The 11,178-nt window shown below is 43.5% G+C and overlaps 1 protein-coding gene across 1 annotated transcript; it reads right to left on the reverse strand.

The window, feature by feature from the left end:
• Positions 1-6,935: 6,935 nt before the first annotated feature.
• Positions 6,936-10,962, reverse strand: LOC103723899 (fatty acid desaturase DES2-like). The gene is made up of 2 exons (XM_008814986.4): positions 10,805-10,962; positions 6,936-8,499 (listed from the first exon to the last, which is right to left on the reverse strand). Exon 2 carries the CDS (start codon positions 8,461-8,463, stop codon positions 7,288-7,290), a length of 1,176 nt encoding a protein of 391 aa, XP_008813208.1. The 5' UTR covers positions 8,464-8,499; positions 10,805-10,962; the 3' UTR covers positions 6,936-7,287.
• Between the last annotated feature and the right edge of the window lie 216 nt (positions 10,963-11,178).

Genomic DNA, 11,178 nt, shown 5'->3' on the forward strand with positions numbered 1-11,178 from the left:
TCCTAGAAATGCTAATTGGATTAGGACTTTGGATTCAAATTAGAGTCCTAATTAGATTAGGACTAAAAATTGAATAAATCCTAATTGGATTAGAATTTCTTAAGTCCTAATTAATTATTAATCTAATGAATTAACAAGACTCCTAATTGGATTAGGATTGAAGAGTTCAATTGAGTCATAATTCATTTGAGTTCTAATTGGATTAGGACTTACCTAGATTAAACCCAAATGGTTCAGGATTTGGTTAAAGCCTAATCAGATTAGGACTAAACCAAATAGGGGCCTCCTAATCCTCCTTAGAGGAGGACTAGGGCAACACATCCTTTTTAAGGAGAAGAGGGGGCAGCAACTAGGGCATTGAAGCCCTCCTCCTTGTGGTTGTACGCCCCCTCTCTTCCTCCTCTTGTTTCAGCCGCAAGCAAAGAAGGGAGAAAAAGCTTTTGGCGGCCCCTCCTTCCTCTCCTGTTTGGGTTCCAACGCAAGGGAAAGAAAAGGGTTGCAGTCAGGCTTTGATTCTTCTTCAAGATTCGTCCTTCTTCTTCCTTCTCCCAAGCACAATCAAGGGTTGATTCAAAGGGAGGACATCAGCCATCCAAAGTTGTCTCTGCAAGGGAGCTAGCACCCCGGGGAGACAAGGAAGCTTTGATCGGTTCTCTACTTCGTGTGGATACCCGTAGAGGCCGGACGCGTGTGTGGCTTCAAGCGAACCTTCATCCTAAACCACGAACTTCAGTTTGCGGTGATCATCTACCCGTACAAGGTGAAGATCTAATCTTCCTAATGGTTTAAAAGTTTTTAATCCTAATCTATCTACGAAAGGGTTTTGAATAACGTTCACGAGATGAACGTCGATCCCGCGCATGCCAATTCCGCTACCATTTGAAATTTTTTGAATTTTCTGCGGCATGGGCGGGTTTCCAACAGGCTAGTGGTACACATCATCAAGAGGACCTTGGTGACCCCACCAATAATATGCCGAATACAGGAACTCTAGGCAAACCTGAAGTTCAGCCTGGTGAGCAGATTGGTGCCTCCCAACTGATGCAAGTGTTGATGCAATAGCAAACTGCAACTAGAATTGATATTATGAGGATAGTGGAAATACAGTAGCAACAACAACAATTTATGCAGCAGTAGCAGCAGTCGAATTTGCACAACAACAGTTCTTGCAGCAGCAGGAGCTGTATCAAAAATTGTTGCAACAGCAACAACAACAGCCTCAAGGCGTTGTGGTCCAGCTAGAGCATTGGGTTAGCTTGATCGATTTCAAGAAATATGCACCTTTGGCTTTCAAGGGCATGTCTGAATCTATGGCGGCTAAAAACTGACTAAAGGAAATGGAAAAAGTTTTCCAAATGCTCTAAGGTGTCCGATTGAGGAGAAGGTCACCTTTGCCACTTTCATATTGCAAGGGATGCAAGTGATTTGTGGGAGATGGAGCAAGAAAAGCTTGGTCTGAATGATGATCCCTTTATTTAGAAAGAATTCAAAAAGGTTTTTTATGATAAGTATTTTTCTCAAAGTATCCGATTTCAAACATTCAGAGAACTCGACGGCCGGAGAAGGACAGTATAATAGTTGCCCAATGTGCGGAAAAATTTGAAAAACTACCCCGATATGCTCCAACATTGATAGATAAGGAGAACATCTAGGCTACGAAGTTTGAAAACAGACTAAGGAGTCGGATTCAGCAAGCGATGACTGCATTTGAACTACCCACTTATAAGGGGGTCGTCAATAAAGATCCAGGTCGAGTGATTCTTGAAGTCAAAATAATAAACCCTACAAGAACTAGAAACAAATCAATCTGTTAAGGTGGAGCACAGTCTCAGGATGCCAATTCAGTGCTATAGGTGTGTACCCCATCATAAGCATGATTAGACTTGGGCCAGAGATATTTGTTATTCATGTGGTAAAAATAAAAGGCTATTATTTGCCGTAGTAGGAAAGAACTACAGACGAGTCAGGCACCTCAGCCTTCTCAGAAAGCCTTTGCAATTCGAACACCTCAAGAAGGACAATAGCAAGAGGGAGGTCAGCAAAGGCCTAGGACCCAAAGGCGGGTTTATGCACTCACGAAGCAAGATATTAATGTTTCCAACATAGTGGTGACAGGTAATAAGTCTCTTCCTGATACCCTTTCTTGTTATACATGTCTTGAGATTTGTTAGCATATATTTTAGCATATGGACTCATAGCTAAAGATTACGAATATGTGGTATGTGGTAGGTCTAATTAAACTAAGGACCTATGCAAGTGTGTGTTTAGTCCTATATCGGTTATTCGCTAGATAGATCTTGGGTACTTATACAATATCAAAAAATCCAAATAATACCTTCCAGTTAGCCATTTTGGATGAGATCTTAGGTTGTTACAAATTGTATCAGACCCATAGCCCATGTGGACTAGGGGACACTGCAGCATGGGTTCATAAAGATTGACCACGAGTCGATTATGGTGCCTGTGTTTAGATTTAAATGAATCTGAAGCCTTAGCCTAACGAAGATGTCAGGGCTTGAACAGAAGAAGTATGAGAGGACTTGTACGGGTATGTGTTTAGTCACATATCGGTTATTCGCCAAAAAAATTTTGGATACTTATACAGAACTAAGGAGCCCAAAAAAATACCTTTCAACTAACCATTTTAGGTGAGGTCCTAAATTGTTAGATTAACAAAGCAAATAGAAATGCATTTACTACATAGCATTATTCGAGAAACATGTTCTGGAAGTAGAATATTGGATTCAATTTTGTTCATGTGAACTAAGTGAATTTCTTTTAATCCATCAAGGCACAAAACTTACTTCATTCATGTTTTTCTTAGTATAATGTTGCTAGGATGCTTCACACAGTCAGGGCCGGCCCAACCCTTAGGCAACTGAGGCGGTCGCCTAAGGCCCCGGCCCAAAGAAGGCCCACCGCAGGAAATGCCTCAAAGATAAAATGGAAAAAAAAGGCCCCCTGTGAATTCGTCTTAGGGCGGCCCACAGTAGGGAAGGCCTCAAAGACAAAACGGCCTTAGGCTCCCAAATACATTGGGCCGCTCCTGCACACAGTGCCCAGTTTTTCCCACAAATTGAACGCTGCTCAAAGGTTCTATATCGGTAATGAAACAAATTATTATTGATTGTCCAGGATGTAAAACTTTGATAAAGTCCAATGTAGCATGTGACCATTATGCGGATATGTCCCTTTTTTTTTTCTTGCCACAGGGTCCTCTTGGCCTTGCGTCAACTATATATAGTGCCTCCGATCATTGTCTCATACGAAGTCTGTACTCAGAAGATTTCCTTCCACGACGTTTATTATTATTCTTTTGCCGTGTAAAACTTTGATAAGCTCCAAAGTAGAATGCGCCCATTATGCTAATATGTCTTTTTTTTTCTCCAAGAGTCCTCTTGGCCTTGCGTCAACTTTATATGGTGCCTCTCATTATCTCATACGAAGTCTATACTCAGAAGATTTCCTTTATTCTTTTGCCCAAAGAAAGTTAATGGTTAACATTGCTAGACTTGTTCAAACCTCATGGTATGGCATCCGGAGACTTGAGCACTTGAATTACTAACTCAAGTTCACATCAATATCAAGGAACCTAACCCCAACTACTGCCATCGCCATGACTTGCTCAACGAACGAAGTGGTATTCATTTTTGGATTTGCCTTTTGAATATGTTATGATTAATACATTTCTCTTAGACGCCGTTTGAAAGCATGCAGCTCAACCACCTGCAGGATGAGTTGCAGGCTTCGTCTAACTCTCAATACTTGTGTGCAGATCAATTACTTGATTCAAATCCTGAATCTCCCCCGAGAGGAGGGGGATTCCAAGCCAAAATAATGTAATTAAACCACCAATAAACACTACAAACATCTAGCTAGTTCTCCCTTGATTCATCTGTTAACCTACAGTTCTCTTAATGTTTTCTTATGCATAGGGCTCGTTTGGTTCGCAGAAAAAGGAGGAAAGTGTGATTAACAGGAAGGAAAACATGAAAAAGTTACTTTTCCATAAACCGAAAATCACTCTATTTTTATTTTTTTTTCAAAAAAGGCCCTTTAGCATTAAAGGGCATTAAAGACCTAATGGGTATAATAGGAATTACACATAATTTTTTTAGAAAAATGGATGGTTAACCAAACATAAGCACTCTGCAAATCTGTCATTTTTTTTTTGTCAATCAAACATGCCAAAAGTATTTTTTTAGATATTTAAAAATCTACTTCTCAAAAATAATATTTCTAAGAGAAAAAATGTTTTTGGTGAACCAAACAAGCTTGCAGTGTTTTTCATATCTTGCTTGACCATGTCTTACCCCCGGCCCTCTTTAACCAACCTTATGTGCATGCGCCTATGCATTTGGTCCCTCGAGATGGAAGTGCCCTTAATTATTCCCGTCCTTTAAATTAGAAAGGTGTAGAGCCCCACACCAAAAAGCACCATCAAATCCCAACTCCCTGTCCCTCCCGCGTTTCACTCCTCGACCACCCAACTGGCCAAGCATTTAATGGCATGGAAATGTCTCTTGGCTAATGGACATTCTTGCTGTTCCATTCAAAGGGAAATTTGACCGAGCCAATAGCCAGCCAATAAATAATCCTACAAATATGAATGTGAAGATCCAACGTGTACATAGTTTCCTATTGATTGTACATTTTGAAGAAGCTTGAGTTTCTAAATAATACTTTCTCAGCCGATTTCTTTCGGATGAGATCTTATATTATTACAAATAATATCAGACTCAATTGAGCCGTATGTGATTAGAAAACACTGTAATACAAGTTCTTTTAAAATTAATTATAGACTAATTTTAGACTGATCATGCCAATTATGATATTTATAATTAAATTTATCTTGATTTAATTTTTACAATAATACTAGAATTTAAATAAAAAAAAGTATGTATAATTCTCTATCGGTACTTGCACTGGACAAAAAATCTAACTTTTTAAAGCTTCACAGTCCATCAACCCCAGTCCAACGTGTATATAGTCTCCTATTGATTGTACATTTTGAAGAAGCTTGAGTTTCTATATAATACTTTCTTGGCTGGTTTCTTTCGGATGACATCCTATATTATTACAAATAATATCAGACTCAACCAAGCTAAAGAAACACTGCAATACATCCTCTTATAAAATTAATTATAGGTTAATCTTAGACAGACCATAATCGATAATGTGATTGAATTTGTCCTGATTTAGATTCTTGCAATGGTGCTAGAATTTAAATGGAGAAGTATGTATAATTCAATATCGGTTCTTATACTGAACAAGAAATCTAACCTTCGAAACGTTAATTTTTTTTTTTATTTTTATTTTTTAGCGTTAAGGTCTTAGCATGATCGTTACCATGGATTTCTTGCAAGCTTCACAGTCCATCGACCCGAGCCCCCTAAACCATGTCAGAATTCTCCATGTGGAGGGTCCCAATCTGCAGCCCTTCAAAGGTAGCAACATTCACGACGGTGACAAACACCTTGTCAGCCTCAACCCGCAAACTTGCCAACTACGCTTCTATTAAATTGTCCGCATAAATCCAATGGTGGACCTTTTTTGATCTCATGCCCCACCTACGTACCTACCAACTGAGCATGTGCTAGATACCACTTTTCCTCACTTGCAAACCGGTCCCTCCCTGCTGCCATACCAATAAGTACGTACCTCTAGGAATTTGTATTAACGTATTCAATTTTTTTTTTTTATCTTGAGAAGAGAATTTGTAAAGAGTTATATGTATTTGAATCAGACTCGGGATGAGTTTTTATCATTATCGATACCTGCTTCGGATCCGTTTCAGGTCGGATAAAATCCACCCCATTAGGGTTAGATTAGGTATCAGATAGGATGGAACAAATTGCCACCCCTATCCATTCTTGTGTATCATAGGAATATGGGGTGGATTTGATACCATTGTTGTATGTAAAATTGGTGCATCGCACAAAGCCAGCTACAGCCTTCACTCAGCTCACAACGACAACGGGTTCTGCACGGTGATCCAGAAGCTGATGACATGTAATTATATCCAACCTATAAACCTCTACCAAACCCACCTTGCCCAATTAATTAAATTCTCCAGCAATAATCATCATATATACAAACAAATTAGTATTTAAGATTGTGAGATGTCAAATTGATTCTTTAGTTTTTTGGTACAAAATGGATCTATTTTTCAAGTGGCGATTCTTATATGAGATGTCAAATTAAAACTACAAGATGATTAGTGGTAGGTCGGAATTTTGAGGAGGGATAAAAAAATATCCTTCCCTTTGCAAGTCCACCTTGGACAGAACAATGTTGCTACCCCACTGTCACTTTATACACATGGCGAGCAAATCCAACCGTAACCCAACCACAAACCATCTACCGATCATCAAACCAAACTGCAGTTTGGCCATGTTTAACATCTAGTTTTGATGTGACTCCTCAAGCTTGGACAAAGCTTGCCCAACCTACTTCCAACTAGATGCTAAATTTTTTCCCGATTTTTGGTCCGAAACGGCATCCTCACGTAAGGTTTATTTCACCATCAAGCAAGAAACTTTGTACACATTAGCATTAAATCTTTTGCAAGTATAGGGAACAAGTACATATTCCAACTTTTACTCGGAATGAACCAGTGCGACTACAGTTGATGCCCCATCCGATCTGTGATGCTGCGTATTCTTCATCCATACCCAACTACCAATAATCGAAATATCAAAGTTAATTGTTTGCTCAAAAAAAAAAAAAAAAGGAGAAACAGTACGCATGCTTGGTTTTTAATTGTTATGCCTAATATAACTTACCCGAGCAAAAGTCTGTAAACGTTTTTTTTGAAAAAAAAGCAGCATTTCAGGTCGCCGTAGCAAGAAAGCATGCACTTTTGGTCTTACAGAGGGTAGACCCTGCAGTCTTGGAGTCAATTGCTTGGTAGCAGAAAACAGATTCAGACGAGGGGAAAGAGGAACAGTGTTTTTCTTTTCTTTTTTTTAATCTCCAAAGGTTTCTTTCTCATGACTATCGTTTGCTGTCATTTCCAGAGCAACTGAAACAGAGGAACCACAGAGAGAACAAGAGCAACCAACACAGGGACCTAAAAGAAAACCACGAAAAGAGCAACACTAACACATAAAAGAGGGCAAACAATAGCGGACGGACGACCATCCCCATCACCACCGCCACCACCAAATCCAACACAACTTGGTACTCGGTGGAGGCATCCGGCGGCCATCGTCCGGGACGGGTCGGTCAGGTCTTAACGTCTTCTGTCTATCTAAACCTTCTTCTAGCTCTAGTCATCCATCAAGTTCAGAACTCGTTCCGGTACCAGAACACGCCCTTCTTCTCCCCCTGCTCGTCCGGCTCTACGTACATGCACTCCCTCGCCTCCCTCCACAGCGCCTTGTACACCGGCGTCCCGTCGAACTGATAATACTCTCCCAGGATCGGACGGATAGCCTTGGTGGCCTCCATGGCGTGGTAGTGGGGCATGGTGGAGAAGAGGTGGTGGGCCACGTGGGTGTCCGTGATATTATGGAACACCGAGTTCAGCACCCCGTAGTCCCGGTCCACCGTGGCCAGCGCCCCCCGGAGCCAGTCCCACTCGCTGGTGTCGTAGTGCGGCAGCGCCGCATGTGTGTGCTGCAGGTACGTGATCGTCACCAGCCAACCGTTCACGATCAGCAACGGAACACCGTAGACCCGGACCACCCACCAGAACCCGAAAGCCCCCGCGAGCCGGTACAGCGCGAAGGACGCCGCGAGGACGCCCGCGTCGGAGACGAAGATCTGGGCCCGCTCCCGGTCCGAGTACATCGGGCTGTAGGGGTCGTAGTGGCAGGCGAACCGGGGGTAGGGTCGGCCGGAGACGTTGAAGGCGAGATACAGGGGCCAGCCGAGGGTTAGAGTCAGCGCCAGGGTGAGGACGCGGCCCGGGGGGTTGTTGAGGTACTTGGTGTACCAGGAGAGGGCGGACTTGGACTTGGGGACGAAGACCTCGTCGCGGTCGAGGGAGCCGGTGTTGGAGTGGTGGCGGCGGTGGCTGATCTTCCATGAGAAGAAGGGGACGAGAAGGGCGGAGTGGAGGACGAGGCCGACGATGTCATCGAGGAGGGAGGAATCGGAGAAGGCGTGATGGCCGCACTCGTGGGCGATGACCCAGATGCCGGTGAGGACGCAGCCCTGGGCGGCCCAGTAGAGGGGCCAGGCGGCAAGGCGGAGGAGCGGCTGGGACAGGGCCGGGATGACGGCGAGGGCCACGTAGAGGAGGGCCGCGGAGATGGCGAGGTCGTGGATGGCGTAGTAGGAGGAGCGGAGGACGGAGCGCTGGAAGCAGTGCGGGGGAATGGCCTTCTTGATCTGGCCCAATGTGAATGGGGGCTTCTCGGTCGGGGACCGCGGGAGGGAGTGGCCCTTGTCCTGGCGGTGAGCTGCAGCGGCCTGCTCCTCCCGCTCTTTCGCCGTCATTCGTCCGCCGGCGCCCATTGTCGTTGCTTGATTACGGCCTCACAAGCGAGCACCCTGCCACCACCACAAAAACGGTCACGCTTACCTCAGGTGACTAGATACAAACAAAAGGCAAGGTACTGCTGGACGCCTGGACCTATTCGAAAAGCAGATACCTTTCCTTTTTCTTTTTTTTCACATTTTAAAACTAATTATTTCATTGCTATATATAAATAAATTATTTAAAAAGAGACGGAGAGGGGAGCTAATAACGTTGACCAGAGGATACAAATGGACGCCATTTTAGAGACTGAAAGTTGAATTACATACGAGTATAAGAAAAAAAGAAAACTAATAACAAATGTGGGCGACGAGCAGATACATCGGAGGACGAACATGGCAGTTTCCGTCCTTTACTTCGTTCCTTTCTCTGATAAATGATGACAACAAAGCAATCAAACGGGGGAGATTGCGTAATCTGAGGACCCCATCGATCCAAAAGCATGAGTCAACACCTCTTCTGAAACCATCCGCATGGAAACTATGTACGAGCCAACTATAAGGCGTCACAAATTATAATTCTTGCACTAAGGAATTTACTCGAAATAGACGAGAAGCACCTTAATCGCTAAGAAAATTTTATATTTCTCATTGTTTTAAATAAAAAAATCTTTCTAAGAAAATAATTTTTTTGATTTTTTGAGAATTTTATTGACTCCTAACTGAGACGGTGTGAACGGACGCCAGCCGTCACGGGTGTTCGAGTATAACGCTCCGGTAACGTCCCAGATCAATGTTTTCTTATAAAAGAAAATAAAAATAAAATAGAAACATAATTTAGCTTAATACGAGCGCTCCATACGCCACCCACTCCCGCGTCCACAGCCATCCGTGCAAGGTGCGGCCACCGCACGATGCACACTGCACAAGAAGTCTTTCTTGGGTACCCAAGTATTCCTCCCTCGTGATCGGCGCATGCATCTGCACCGTCCAAGCCGCCGGATCTGGGGACTCCCTGATCGGCGCAGATCGGACGATCCATCTACGTTGCTCGGTCAAAGGTGGTGGGTGTCACGCGCACGAAGCCAGAGACTTTTTCCCAAGAGCTCGTTTGGTTCGCGGGAAAAGAAGGGGGGAAAGTGTGGTCAACGAAAAAGTAATGAGATGCCTCTTGTTTGGTTGGAGTTTTCAAAGGAGAGAGAAGGGAAAGTTGTATTCCCATGGAAATGTGATTCCCACATTTCATGGAAAAGTCTTTCCCATGAGAAACATGGGAAAGTTACTTTCCCATGAGGCGGAAATCACTCCATTTTTACTTTTTCCCAAAAAGTCCCTTCAGCATTAAAGAAGCATTAAAGAGGTATTAAAAACCTAATTTTTATTAAGGGCATAATAGAAATTATATATAACTTTCCTAGGAAAATGGATGGCCAACCAAACATAAGCACCTTGGAAATTTGTCACTTTTCCATGGTCAACCAAACATGCCAAAAGTACTTTCCTAGGCATCCTCTTCCTAGGAATTTGTTTTTCAGGAATCATATTCCTAAGAAGGAAAATGCTTCCCGCGAACCAAACGAGCCCTAAATGAACAGAAAGGCCCCCGATCGTGGAGCGATTAACCGAAAAACCCACGGAGGCTTCCACCGTTCCACGTGAAGCGGAGGAAGAACATGGAAAAGATGTTATTGTGTTCTTGGAATCCGTAAAACAGAGCAAGAGCCGCCGGCCGCCGCCGGGCGGCACGACGATCTGACCAACTCCAACTCTTTGGCGTGAGAAAAATAAAATAAATAGAAAAAATAAACGGCTTGATCACTTTTAAAACCACTTGCACTTGCACCTCACGCGCATCTAACAATTTGAACAAAATAAAGGAGAAGAAAAAAAAAATCTTCATGATTTCTGACGAGCAAACAAGAGAAGTTCCTACAAGAGAAAAAAATTGATCACGGAGCGAGATGATGGCATGCGGTCGGCTCTCGACCCACGCAGATTTGATAGCGGGGGAAAATAGACACAAATTTTGAAGTAAAAAAAAAAAGACAGAGGAAAGGAAAACAGAAATCTTTTCTTGAAGAAAAGTGAGATGCGATTTTTTGAAATTTTTGATGGTGAATGCAAGTAAGATGAGATACAGACTTACCTTCTAGATCTATATGATCCGACGAAAAGTTAAAAAGAAACACCACTAAACCCTATTTCCATCGAAAATCAAATCGTAGAAGACAATCACAAGATCTAATCAACCAAATCTCTCAATCAAGAGATCGATTTCGATCCACACAAAAGTTTTCCTTCATCGCAAAGCAAAAGAACCGTCAACATAATACAGAAATCTAACCGAAGGAGGAGGAGAAAGGGAAGAAAATCTCCGTACCAGAGAAAAAGGGAAAATGCCCGATTAATCGCGTCGAGAGTAGGGAGAGAGATTAATCTCCCACTCCCGCTTCCCCACTTCGCCGTCCGCTGAGGGCTTCTCCAGCCGCAGGCGGATCGGTATTTAAGCTCTCGCTCGGTCGCGTTTCGCTGAGGAGATGGGACCGCCCTCGGGCCCCCCGTGGAACCCAAAGTCTGGGCACCCAAAGTCCTCAAAATTAGCCTCGCCGGACACGTGAGTAAAATTATCTGGCAGAAGAGCTCAGCGGAACCGCAAGTCCGGCCCGCATGCGATCCGGCGCCACAACTGACGACATCTCCGCCGCTCGTGGCCCTCCACTCGAACGGGGACGCAAGTGGACGGCTGACATCGCA

Source organism: Phoenix dactylifera, unplaced genomic scaffold (genome assembly GCF_009389715.1).
Source record: "Phoenix dactylifera cultivar Barhee BC4 unplaced genomic scaffold, palm_55x_up_171113_PBpolish2nd_filt_p 000064F, whole genome shotgun sequence".
Taxonomy (NCBI): domain Eukaryota; kingdom Viridiplantae; phylum Streptophyta; class Magnoliopsida; order Arecales; family Arecaceae; genus Phoenix; species Phoenix dactylifera.